The sequence below is a fragment of the Nerophis lumbriciformis genome, linkage group LG11 (assembly GCF_033978685.3).
Source record: "Nerophis lumbriciformis linkage group LG11, RoL_Nlum_v2.1, whole genome shotgun sequence".
Classification (NCBI taxonomy): Eukaryota; Metazoa; Chordata; class Actinopteri; order Syngnathiformes; family Syngnathidae; genus Nerophis; species Nerophis lumbriciformis.
This window is the reverse complement of record NC_084558.2, coordinates 27,894,634-27,907,967: the sequence shown is the minus strand read 5'-3', so window position 1 is coordinate 27,907,967 and position 13,334 is coordinate 27,894,634. Positions and strand designations below refer to the sequence as shown.

Below are 13,334 nucleotides of genomic sequence, written 5' to 3'. Positions count from 1 at the left end.
TTGGAAATATTCGACATCGTGTCATCCGAACCAAAGGGGAAGCGAACCATCCAGACGCAACGTTCAAAAGCCAGCATCTGTGATGGTATGGGGGTGCATTAGTGCCCAAGGCATGGGTAACTTACACATCTGTGAAGGCACCATTAATGCTGAAAGGTACATACAGGTTTTGGAACAACATATGCTGCCATCTAAGCGCCGTCTTTTTCATGGACACCCCTGCTTATTTCAGCAAGACAATGCCAAGCCACATTCAGCACGTGTTACAACTGCGTGGCTTCGTAATAAAAGAGTGCGGGTACTTTCCTGGACCGCCTGCAGTCCAGACCTGTCTCCCATCGAAAATGTGTGGCACATTATGAAGCGTAAAATACGACAGCGGAGACCCCGGACTGTTGAACGACTGAAGCTCTACATAAAACAAGAATGGGAAAGAATTCCACTTTCAAAGCTTCAACAATTAGTTTCCTCAGTTCCCAATCGTTTATTGAGTATTGTTAAAAGAAAAGGTGATGTAACACAGTGGTGAACATGCCCTTTCCCAACTACTTTGGCACGTGTTGCAGCCATGAAATTCTAAGTTAATTATTATTTGCAAAAAAAAAATAAAGTTTATGAGTTTGAACATCAAATATCTTGTCTTTGTAGTGCATTCAATTGAATATGGGTTGAAAAGGATTTGCAAATCATTGTATTCCGTTTATATTTACATCTAACACAATTTCCAACTCATATGGAAACGGGGTTTGTACTATTTGTCCCCCACAACATTATTCTTCTCTGCTGCGAATTATGCAAATTAACATGACCCCAACACCAGCAATGGACAGATTGTCCTTTAATTGCTTTCTTCCTGTTTCCGATTGACTTGAAATGTTCTTTCCATGAGAATATATTTATTTACTCCACAGTTAACATTGCAGACAGAAGAAATGTGTTCCACACATTCAGACACAACTGTGGTTACCATGGCAACAGTAAATACGCTATCCTCCTCATTAAGTATTTAATTTTAAACAGAGACATTTGCGGAGGTCCTATGCAGCGGAGACGCCTCCCGGTCTGCGTCCATGCTCGAGGAGACGCCGCCGTCCTCCCTGTGGCCCCAAATCAGCACCCTGAGGACGTTGGCGTCGCTGCTCACCGCCGAGGACCCTCGTCTCAACAAGGCTGCGGCCGACTACCTCGGCTCCGCTACGCTGCACGGACACTTTAGGAACAAAGTGAGTGGCTGAGCCGCGTGCGGTACGCACAAAGATTGTTTATTGCTGTGAGACGTTACCGTGTTTGTCTGACAACAGGCAGTGGAGTACTACACTCGGGCACTGTCGGAGGCGGGCGTTCAGAGTCAGAGGGCGGCATGTGCGGCGCTCAGCTGCCTGCAGGTCAGCTGTTCCCTAATATTTTGAGATCTTGTTAGTGTAGGTGTACCTAATTATTTGGCCTGTGAGTGTATTTGTTTACTTGTAACTAATTCGCATCCTATATTTTGCGTGTGTAGGCTGTGGAGAGTATTCGAGCAGTGGTCGCGCTCTGTGACTCTGCCGACGAGGAGCTGCGGCACGTTGCCATAGAAACGCTGCTCACGTTCGGTGAGTGTCATCCATGATTACGAAGTTCATAGAAATATTTAAGAAAATACTTTAGAAGTCTTTTCCTCACAATGCAACACGTCTTTAAACTCTAATGTAAAAGAAATAACAAGAAAATAGAAAGAAAACAATAAAAAAGATACTTAAATAAAAATTAATAGATACAATTATACAACATGCCGCTTGATACTTGTGCAAGGGTGTTTTTACTTGAATTGATCCGTTCCAAAGTCAAACTGTGACCATCATAATACCTTCAATAACTAGAGATGTCCGATAATGGCTTTTTTGCCGATATCCAATATTCCGATATTGTCCAACTCTTAATTACCGATTCCGATATCAACCGATACCGATATATACAGTCGTGGAATTAACACATTATTATGCCTAATTTTGTTGTGATGCCCCGCTGGATGCATTAAACAATGTTTTCCAAAATAAATCAACTCAAGTTATGGAAAAAAGTGCCAACATGGCACTGCCATATTTATTATTGAAGTCCCAAAGTGCTTTTTTTTTTTTAACATGCCTCAAAACAGCATCTTGGAATTTGGGACATGCTCTCCCTGAGATAATCCTAATACCCACTACAACTATGGGAAATACTATACTTTGACTTTCACAAAGTGCATTACTTTTTATTTTTTTTAAACATGCCTCAAAACAACAGCTACAAAAACAATGAAGGCACACAGCTTTAGTCCAGAGTATACTAGAGTATTAAAGTAACCAATAACATAGTCCTCCTTCAGTGCAAGACTGCCTGGCATACTGTATAACAGGAAATTATAAACTGGGCTCAATCTGCTCTGCTCTAACGTATTTGTATGAGTAACACAAATGTGCTGCACGCTAGTGGTGAGTGCTTGAAGTGGCCTACCAGTCAGCCAGAGCTTCTGAAATGCTGCATTGAGACAGGGCATCTCTGTTCACTGCAAGCTGCTTTCGTGTTTGCTTTTCATCCATCTTCCGCTTGTATTCATCGTGTATCTCCTTATGATCCTTGGAGAGGTGGGAGATCAAATTGCTTGTATTAAAGGAAGACGTCTTGGTTCCTTCTCGCATAACCAACTTTTTGCAGTCATTGGAAATTGCCAGTTTTTTATCCGTCACACACACTTTAAAATAATCCCAAACCATAGACGTGGGGTCGTTAGTCAGTCACCGAGTGAGCTCGCTTGTTAGCCACGGCTACAGCACCGGCAACAACACACTCTTGTTGTTGTTATGCTCCGCTCGCGGAGGTTTGATGAGGTCATCAAGCGTCGCCAGTAAACCTCTCATGCTGCAGTCGTCAACTCCTGTGTTGTGTGTGGGAGAGGAGAGAGGGGTTAGGGGAGAGGGGAGGGGCTGCTGACTAGAAGATGCAACTGCTCTGTACTGCTCCCTACGTCCGTGTTTTACCAGATATGTACAGCGGCGTTTTAAAAAGTATTTAATTTTACTTTTTGAAACCGATACCGATAATTTCCGATATTACATTTTAAAGCATTTATCGGCCGATAATATCGGCCGACAGCATGTTTAAAGTTGCAGTGTAAAAAGGAAGTTAACCACTAATATTAATAACAATAGAATGTAAAAATGTTTTTTAAATATTCTGAATTGTGTTTAAAGTGTAAAAACAAGTTAACCAGCACATTTATTCATATATCCATCCATCCATTTTATACTGCTTGTCCCGTTCGGAGTCGCGGGGGACAAGATATTTAATGTTCGAACTGAGAAACGTTATTTTTTTTTGTTAATAATCATTAACTTAGAATTTAATGGCAGCAACACATTGCAAAAAAGTTGGCACAGGGGCATTTTTCCCACTGTTACAGGGCCTTTCCTTTTTCCAACATTCAGTAAATTTTTGGGAACTGAGGAGACCAATTTTTGAAGCTTTTCAGGTGGAATTCTTTTCCATTCTTGCTTGATGTACATCATGGGTGTCAAACTCTGGCCCGCCGTGTAATTTCACTTGGCCCTTGAGGCGATATCAAATTAACACTAAAGCTGGCCCGCCGATTATATATTGCGGCGGTGCCGCGGTAGCACCGCATTCACCGCTAATTCCAATACTTGCCAACCCTCCCGGGAGTCTTCCAAACTTCAGCTCCCCCTCCCCGTATGCTTTTCAGCCAGTCCAACGAGTGCTGGCCCAGTCACATAACATGTGCGGCTTCTGCACGCACACACAATTGAATGCAACGCATACTTCATCAACAGCGATACAGGTTACACTGAGGGTAGCCGACTAAAAAACTTTAACACTGTTAGAAATATACGCCACACTGTGAATCCACACCAAACAAGAATGACAAACACATTTCGGGAGAACATCCGCACCATAACACAACATAAACACGACAGAACAAATACCCAGAACCCTTTGCAGCACTAACTCTTCCGGGACGCTACAAGGTGTGTGTGTGGGGGGGGGAGGTTTGTTGGTAGCGGGGGTGTATTTTGTAGCGTCCCGTAAGAGTTAGTGCTGCAAAGGATTCTGGGTATTTGTTCTGTTGTGTTTATGTTGTGTTACGGTGCGGATGTTCTCCCGAAATGTGTTTGTCATTCTTGTTTGGTGTGGATTCACAGTGTGGCATGTATGTCTTAACAGTGGTAAAGTTTTTTATACTGGCACCCTCAGTGTAACCTGCATCGCTGTTGATGAAGTATGCGTTGCATTCTCTCGTGTGTGCGTACAGAAGCCGCACATATCTTGTGACTGGGTCTGAACGATGTTAGAATGGATGAAAAGCGGACGTGATGATAGCTCGTAGAGTACGTTAAAGGCAGTGCATTGAAGGCACGCCCCCAAGACTGTGGTCCGGGTGGACGAGATATAATGACTGATGAACACCTTCGTTCGATAATGAAGGTTGCCTCAGCTCAAAGCCTGAGCCCCGACATTAATGAACTATCATCCAAGAAAAGATGGCAGGTATCTGGCTTGGGCACATCAAATTAGATCAGTGTGTTGCAAACTGAGCAGTTTAAAGTCCTGAATGGTTGTTTTATTCATTGTTATTTTATTTTTAAATTTATTAGCCTGTGGAAAAAGTTAATGTTGATATTTACCTCAGAAGGCTGCAAATAGAAAAGAGGCACTACATTTTTATTTCAATTGTATTTGATATGCCATTGATATTTTTTAATTAGTATTATTATTATTTGAAACTCGAGGTTGCATGTCACTATAAAGTTATATAAGCCTTGCTTGTTCAATATTCAATGCAAAACTTGTTTTGGGTCTCTATTAAAAGGTTAATTTGTTCAACCTTGGCCCGCGGCTTGTTCAGTTTTAAATTTTGGCCCACTCTGTATTTGAGTTTGACACCCCTGATGTACAGCTTAAGTTGTTCAACAGTCCAGGGTCTCCGTTGTCGTATTTAACGCTTCATAATGCGCCACACATTTTCAATGGTAGACAGGTCTGGACTACAGGCAGGCCAGTCTAGTACCCGCACTCTTTTACTATGAAGCCACGCTGTTGTAACACGTGGCATGGCATTGTCTTGCTGAAATAAGCAGGGGCGTCCATGATAACGTTGCTTGGATGGCAACATATGTTGCTCCAAAACCTGTATGTACCTTTCAGCATTAATGGTGCCTTCACAGGTGTGTAAGTTACCCATGCCTTGGGCACTAATACACCCCCATACCATCACAGATGCTGGCTTTTCAACTTTGGGCCTAGAACAATCTGGATTGGTCTTTTCCTCTTTGTTCCGGAGGACACAACGTCCACAGTTTCCAAAAGTAATTTGAAATGTGGACTCGTCAGACCACAGAACACTTTTCCACTTTGCATCAGTCCATCTTAGATTAGCTCGGGCCCAGCAAAGCCGGCGGCGTTTCTGGGTGTTGTTGATAAATGGCTTTCGCTTTGCATAGTAGAGTTTTAACTTGCACTTACAGATGTAGCGACCAACTGTAGTTACTGACAGTGGTTTTAAATAAATATATATAATTTTTTTTTTTAATTGGCCAAAAAAAAAGTGTCAGACATTGTTTGTTTTCTTATGGACGCTATATTATATTCCTTTACTTTGTTATGAAGCCGTACATTAAGGAGAACCCCTAAACGTAGGTAAACCGGATGTATAGCGTAGCGCTTTTATTTTGAAGCCGGAAAAGTGTGTGATTGGTTTGAGATATTGTCTTGACATGTTTTGATGTCGGATCGACTGTTTGCAATAAAAATAGTCTCCTTTCAACATCCTGCCAACCGTCTTTCATTTCTGTTGAACTTTTATTCAAGATTCAAGATTGTTTGTCATATGCACAGTTAAACAGACAGTTTGCCGTACAATGAAAATCTTACTTTGCTAGTCCACCCTTCAACAAGTCACACGGTACTTAGCTAAAATAAAAACAAAAATGTATATACAAGGCACAGTAAGTAACATAACATTGTTGCACATTCTGATTGACAGTGAACAGTATAAACTGCCTTTGTCTTCTTACTTTTTAAATCAGTCACTTTAACAATCTAAATGTTATGTTATCAGTGCACCTTAACCGTAATCTGAACACGTAAGTGAAGCACCACCCACCTTTACAACGATGCGCGCAGCAGGTGTTTGCTGCAGGGATGTCGCCTCTTCTCACGGCAAAAAATAGTCCTTTCTTGTCAGGAAAACAACTTTCCATGGCTTTGAACCTGATATTTCCGTAAGTTAGACTTACTTTTGTCCATTTCTGCTCGCTTTTGGTTCATGAGTAGCAAGTGAACTGCAGCCAAGTCCCCCGCTACGGCACGGCTCGAGGGTCAAAAAGAAAGTGTTCGCGTTAATCGCTTGTTAAATAAATTTGTGCCATTATTGAAATTTATAGTTAACGCGTTATCCCGTTAACTTTGACAGCCCTAATCTATCTATCTATCTATCTATCTATCCATCTATATCTATATATATATATATATATATATATATATATATATATATATATATATATATATATATATATATATATATATGAATGATAAAGTGAACATGAATGTGTGTGTTTTGGCAGGTGAGGAGGGGCGTCTGGCCTACGAGCAGCTGGACACGGTGCCGGGCGAAATGATACGTTTGGGCACCCGGCGAGGAAACGCTGTCACTACTGCCTTCTAAGCCAACATGTCACATGAAAAAAACTAAACTATGGAAACCTGCTAGCGGTCTCACTGACAGGGAACACACACACACACACACACACACACACACACACACACACACACTGCCTGTAATTTTTGGGGTTTTTAACTGGAATCACACACGCTTATTCACTCCTTCACTTCATTAACCTTTTTACTGTGAAAGCTTCATTTCTTTTTGCACTTGTAAAATACTCAGCTAGTCTCATGTGCCGCTTTGTTCCGTGTTCTACAACTTCTAGAATGTTCCGGGATGGCCACCGTGTGTGTCGTCGTGTTTCAGGGAGGCTAAGAGAGGACGTGCAGTTTTTCAAGTGCAATTTTGTATGTACATAGTTATGATTCATGTCAGGCAGGTTTCCTCACATAAGTTGATGGGGTGAAAATGTGAGTAGGCGTTTTTGTTTTTTTTACATAACCGTCCTAAAAGAGGCGTGGCTTCAATTAGATTTTTTTTTACTTTACTTTGAAGAATAATTGAAAAGGGGATGTTTGTCTTTCTGCGCTTGGCATCCTAAAATTCTCAACTTTTTAATTGTACTACTGAGATCTTATTTATTATTCATATCATTCTAATGATATTGTCCTGCGTTATACTGTATACATCGCAGGACTTTGTTTATGGGTTGTATATTTATGTTCTCAGCGGGGGTTTTTTTATATTCTAAATATTGAAAAAGGGTCTCTATTGTTACAATGTGATGTCACTCATGCTTAACTTTAATTTGAAGTTTGAATTAATGAGTCATTCTTTTGGGGAAAGCAAATTATAGTCCCTGAATTTAGATTTACTTTTAATACTGCATTAACATCCTATAACCAAAGGCAAAACATTTTGAGTTTAAGGCAAATGTATTTTTAGCACATTTTGGCCAGAATACAATTAAAGCCTTTCAAAGCACAATTAAAATTTACTGCTCACTGCTTCAAAAGCCATATGAAGTAAAAACTATTTTTATGGAATAGAATTTGCCCTTTTGTATAACCTGTAAATGTGTGCAAGTGAATCTAAGTTACTTTTCTTTTTTTTACCTACAGTACAAATATGGTCGAGGTTTTAACTTTTTTTTCCCCCACATGTGAAAAAAACTTTGTTAAAGTGAGCTTTCATTTTAAATAAATTGCAGTTGACCAGTGTTATGAAAGCATAGTTGGCTGTCTTAACTTCATCTTTGATTTAAAGAAGTTTTAACTATTGACTTTGCTCAATCTGTGGTATTGACTCGACTGTAAATGCAGGTGAACTTGTTCTGCTCATTTAAAAAGTTGCAATAAAGTTTATTTTTGCATATTTAAACAAACTGGTGGAGTTTGTGAACAAGTCCTAAATATTACATATCTGCAAATGTTTACATTGGACCAACAGTAAATTTAGTGGTGGGAGCATCAATAGCACACAATGCAACTCTTTCTCGTGATGCCCCTTAAAGAATGCCACCCTGTACACATCTAAAACCAAAAGTCAAAAGTAAGCCATAACCAACGCAGGTGGGGCCAAAACCCGACCCAAGGGTCATTTACAGCAAGAAACGTCTTTTTGGGCACAAAAATCCTGGAAACAAAACGCTGCTTACTTTTAAAAAAAGGAATATGACCACATTGAATCATGGCCCTCACTGGAAAGTTTATCACTGAATTAAATAAAGCCACAAAATAGTTGTAAAATGTTTAATAAAAATACAGTACACACATCAGTTTCAGGGTGAAGGTAAATAAAATGTTGAGTCAGTCTGTGGGAAAAAAAAAATTAAAAAGGAGTGGTAGGGAGCATTCAACAAGCTAAGAAAAAATAAAAATGGAATTGCTTGTGATGCAATATCAAGTGAGGTCTTACAGGATGCAATTCAGTCCGGACAAATAGTCTGTTATACAACAAATTACAACTTGGTTTATTTGGAAGGTGTGCAAGGTGGGGGTGAGGATCATAAGTCTGTCAAAGGCCCGCCTTTATGTTCAAAAACAGAATAATTTACTTATAGAATCAAGAATCCTTCCAGTAGCGTCTTTAGTCAACCCTGCTCTTTGTCTCCTTCGTCCTGGTCTGAAGTTTGCTCCTTTTCTGTGTCACTGCAATCAGACTCTTCGTTCACTTCATCGGCGGTTTCCTGACCAAGAGCCAGTCCCCTCATTTCCTCCAGGTTGTTGGGACTCTTCCCAGTCAGCCTCTGTATGGATTGTATGATATTTTAATTATGTCTAAAAGTAGATTAAGTGTACAGTAGCAGCTCTTTTAAAGCTACAGACAAGGACACGTTCCAAGAAGTGCTTTAAACCTGTATACATTCCAGCATAGAGGCTAGATTTTAAACATTCCAATGGGACCTTTTAGACCAATTTAAAATCTGAAAAATACTAAAACCAAATTTATACCTCAATCATGTCAGCCATGTACTGAACATGCTCAGCCAGCTCTTGCAGTTCATCATTCTCACCCTTCAGCTGAGCTATCTGCTCATCTTTGGCCTCAATGTCCTTGTGCAACTAGTGAAAAAAGGATAAAAGAAGTGTTAGAGCAATTAGGTACTGCAAAGGTCAGGGACAAAAGTGTGGCAACATTCAGCGATGAACTCACCTTCTCATTCTCCTGTAGAACATTGAACAAGGCTTTGCGTCGCTCCTCCGCTACCTCTTTCCAGTAGGCGGGAGGCGGAGTTTCTAGAAAATGAACATAAGGTAAGCTAGAGAAAAAGGTTCATCAGCACAGTCACAGCCGCTCACCTTTCACCATAAGCTCGTACGCGTCACTGGCCAAGCCATCCTTCAAAGTGGAAACATCAGTTTGTGTTGATTTGACTTCCACCTTCACTCTCTTCAGGCCTCTGCTTTGCTCCGCGTTCCACTGTTTGCGCTTAGGGATGCTTTTTCCAGCCTTCAGAAAACAAAAAAACAAAAATTTTAAAACCCTACAAAACCAACCCAATTTCCAGTTGCTACACACCTGACTTGACTTCCCCAATTGTCTGTTGACAGCTGAGGGTTGGAGGACCTGCAGCATCGGCCTGGAAGAGCACATAGTCTTTGGGGATTGGGAGAAGATGCTCTGTGGACAAAGTTAAAGGGTTAAACAGTCACCATGTAGGCAATGATTAAGTGCAACAAGAGTATGTGAACAAGACTTCTTAGGCCCCTTCTACACTAAGCCGGATAAGGTTACCCAGGGTAAATCCCACCTAACCTTATCCGTGTCCACACAACAATGCCACCGTTTAAGACCCCCTCCCTCCTCCGGCGCAACGCGACCTCGTACACATGTGTGGAAAAAAAATGCGCGCGTCATAGTCATCTCAGGGTAAGAAAACACTTCCAGGTCAGTGTTTCAATGTAGACTATTGCCACATTTCTTTTAACAGTAAACCTTGCTTGCCTCACCATCAGCAGCTGTTAGACTATTGTAGTGAATGACACCTGAGCCATCAAACATGAATCATATCTTTAATGGATGTGTGAAAGTAAACAATGTGATAAAGAACCATTTTACAGCAAGCAACAACAGGACAATGTGCTTGTAGGCTGAAATTGGCGGTCGTACTTGATGGCCGCAACCACTTCATGGCTTCACAATAGTTATGGAGTACAAAACTAAACGTTGAGTAATCGCTCGACATACATCACGGACAATTACTAGTAATAGTCTGCTTTGCCAGTCCAAATGTATTCGCTATTTTTCGTAGTCTTCCCTTGTCCACGGGAGCCTGCATTGTCTTCTCTCCTTCGACAAATGGATTAAGTTTTTCACTAAGTAGAATCACAGCTGACCTGGACATTCGAAAGTTCTCTTGCCGTCCTCTGACAACACACTCGGTGACAAACACATCCCACCAGGTTGCCGTTCTTCCAGGGCTTATCCAAAACCGTCGCTCAACATTGCTATGTTGCCATCTGAGATGTGTTGTATCCGAAATAGCTGCAATAGCGCGTTTCCTTCTCTTAAGGCAAGTGTCTCAAACACGCGGGCCGCAATTGGCCCGCGAGACGTTACTTTGCGGCTCCCACCTTAATATGAAAGTTTAATGTTAGTGCGGCCCGCGAGTTTTAAATGAATGGCGCTTGACAGCATTGTGTGCGGATCTGAAGGAATCTACCATTCACAGTGTGGTATAAGGCTCTCAACAATATCGAGGGCGTGCCGTGATGACACTGCCGTTAGTGTCCTATAGAATCTGTCATCTCATCATCTTTTTCTCCATACTAACAGCTTGCCGGCCCAGACACTTGTTGTAAGAGACATCAACTCCACGGCGAGCCCCCCCGTTGGCTCCAGACAGACGATATTTGATGCAATATTTCTTTGTTGAGCACAGGAGCACCCCGCCGTGTCTTATTTCATTTCATTTAATTTCATTTTTATTTATCTCCTTCATTGATGTGCATCTTTGATCCATAGACAATTATACCTCAATTATTCAATTATACTTTTACACACCAATGCCTGAGAAGGAGCATGCTGAAGAAAAATCTTAGATTTTTCTGCCCCCTTCAACATAATACGCAGTCTTACTTAATGATATCCCATAAACCAACAATTACATCCAAATATAACGAAAACAAACAAAAAAACACAAGTGCAAAACTTCATGATGTACAAACCGAACAAAAAAAAACAAAAAGTAATATACACCTCACGGGATGATACAAAAATACAAAACCAGGCAAAAAATAAGTAAAATAATAAATGAAGCGAAATCTAAACATTTATGGCTGTCCATACGATCTTATTGTTCTGTCTTTATATTTTTTTTCCATTGGAATATATTTTTACAATCTTTTATCTCATTGTAAAGAGAATTCCATAGTTTAACCCCCACCACTGATATACACATTTGTTTTAAAGTTGTCCTTGAATACTGATGTTGGAAATGACCTTTTCTTCTATGCTCTTCTTTCTCAGAAGTGATGACAAACATTTTTTGTAAATTTGCTGGTAATGTTTTACTTTTAGCCTTAAACATGACACATAATGTCTGTAACTTTACTAGCTCCTGTAATTTCAATAAACCCGAATTAATAAATAATATGTTAGTGTGTTCTAAGTAATATACTTTATGAATAATCCTTATAGCTCTTTTCTGTAGTTCATACAGAGAAAGTTGCGGTGCACAAGGAATACAATTTGAAACGTCATTATACAACTAGACATGCTGAGGAGTATGCAAAATACCAGGGAGATGAGAGAGTGAACCGGGTTGCAAATTTTAAAACAGTCTACTGAAGCAACAAGATTTCGTCAAGAAAGCAAACGAAAAGAGCGATGCAGCAGTCAAAGCTAGCTAAATGGTGAGTGAGATGGTTGCTAGGGCAGGAAAGCCATTCAAAGAAGGTGAATTCATTAAAAAGTGCATGTTAGATTTTTTTAAAGAAATCTTTTCTTGCGGCCCAGCCTCACCCAGTTTCTGCATCCAGTGGCCCCCAGGTAAATTGAGTTTGAGACCCCTGTCTTAAGGTATTCGTGTGTGATTTATAAAGCGCCTGTACATGTACAAGAAGGAGAAACACTGCCATGTCTGGATGACTCGCCTCCATCTTTCTAGTGGTTGCCACCGAGTTACCGAACGGGTTGTTATGAAGCTGGCTGTGGTGCGTTCTTTCTGGCGTCACTTCTTCTCCGAACTCAGTTTGTAAACGATCAATGTGTCCATACAAAGCTAAGAGCCGGACATTCAAGAAATAGACGGCACACTTACTTGTGTAAAAAAAATATCCAAGGAGGGTTATCTTAAACGATGGGTTAGTGTGGCTGACACGATGCTTAGGCTAAATAACTATTCGTTTAAGGGGTTATACGGCTTAGTGTAGACATAGCCTTAGACAGCCGTGGGAAAATGGAGGCGATCACTCTCCATTACACTCTCGATGTTTGGCTCAACGATACAACATATTTTGAAGGTGGTTTTAGATGCAAATGTCAATTAAAGACAAGTTGAATTACTTAACCAATCATCAGCTGCAATGACGCCATTTTGAAACTCATTTATATAGAACAGAGGGCCCTATGAAGTTAGATTTAACCTTTTCACGTCCAATATTTTTGTCTAACAAAAACACATGTTACGCACGATTACATGTTAAAGTCCAAACCCGCAAGAGTGACATCTGACGCCATTGTTACGGTTAATGTTGGTTTTAAGCGTGTTGCTCACCTTTACGTTCACTTGGGCGTTTTCGTTGGACCTCGCCGGGTCGTGTTGTCTCACTTTGCCACCGAAACTCATTTTCTTCCACAAGCCTGGTGATATGAAGCACAATAAAGCGCGTCAATTACATTGAACAGCTTTAAAAAATGACGTCTAAAACGCACTAGAATGTAAAACAGACCGGGTTAGCAAGCTAACTATGACGGCCTAACAAAAGTAGCGCAGAGTTAAAACGAACCAACATAGGTTTCAACAAGATAACTTGTCCACACAAGTAGTGTTACATTATTGGTAAAAATGTAATTTAGATCAAACTTCGTCGACTTACCAGTAAGTTAAAGTCCGAACACGACACTGGGAGTAACGCAAGTACACAACTGCTTCACTGTCTCCCGCCAGTCACATTAAATACGCCCTCTGTCGTCACGTGACTTGTAAATTCTCGCCTCTTATTTTGGTCACGTGTCACCCCTACGTCAC

The 13,334-nt window shown here is 40.7% G+C and overlaps 2 protein-coding genes across 7 annotated transcripts in view; one reads left to right on the top strand and one right to left on the bottom strand.

Annotated features, from left to right (window-relative positions):
* The window catches only part of ripor2 (RHO family interacting cell polarization regulator 2), a 137,706-nt gene extending 130,572 nt beyond the window's left edge, over positions 1-7,134 (top strand). For all 6 annotated transcript variants that reach the window (XM_061966928.2, XM_061966927.2, XM_061966929.1 and 3 more), the window contains 4 exons: positions 1,021-1,223; positions 1,302-1,385; positions 1,502-1,592; positions 6,600-7,134. In XM_061966928.2, the coding sequence (XP_061822912.1) occupies positions 1,021-1,223; positions 1,302-1,385; positions 1,502-1,592; positions 6,600-6,700 (479 nt within the window). In that variant the 3' untranslated portion in view covers positions 6,701-7,134. The remainder of the gene's footprint in view (positions 1-1,020; positions 1,224-1,301; positions 1,386-1,501; positions 1,593-6,599) is intronic.
* A 1,243-nt stretch (positions 7,135-8,377) lies between these two features.
* Positions 8,378-13,329, bottom strand: gmnn (geminin DNA replication inhibitor). The gene is made up of 7 exons (XM_061966937.1): positions 13,183-13,329; positions 12,861-12,946; positions 9,662-9,763; positions 9,442-9,592; positions 9,296-9,378; positions 9,094-9,204; positions 8,378-8,888 (listed from the first exon to the last, which is right to left on the bottom strand). Exons 2-7 carry the CDS (start codon positions 12,930-12,932, stop codon positions 8,733-8,735), a joined length of 675 nt encoding a protein of 224 aa, XP_061822921.1. The 5' UTR covers positions 12,933-12,946; positions 13,183-13,329; the 3' UTR covers positions 8,378-8,732.
* Positions 13,330-13,334: the final 5 nt, after the last annotated feature.

Bases quoted from the DNA above. Each gene is read 5' to 3' on its own strand.
- gmnn (XM_061966937.1), bottom strand. From the start codon at position 12,932: ATGAGTTTCGGTGGCAAAGTGAGACAACACGACCCGGCGAGGTCCAAC. The intron at 9,593-9,661 runs GTGTGTAGCAAC...TGTTTTCTGAAG, and splicing joins AATTGGGGAAGTCAAGTCAG to GCTGGAAAAAGCATCCCTAA. The intron at 9,379-9,441 runs GTGAGCGGCTGT...TTCATTTTCTAG, and splicing joins GTACGAGCTTATGGTGAAAG to AAACTCCGCCTCCCGCCTAC.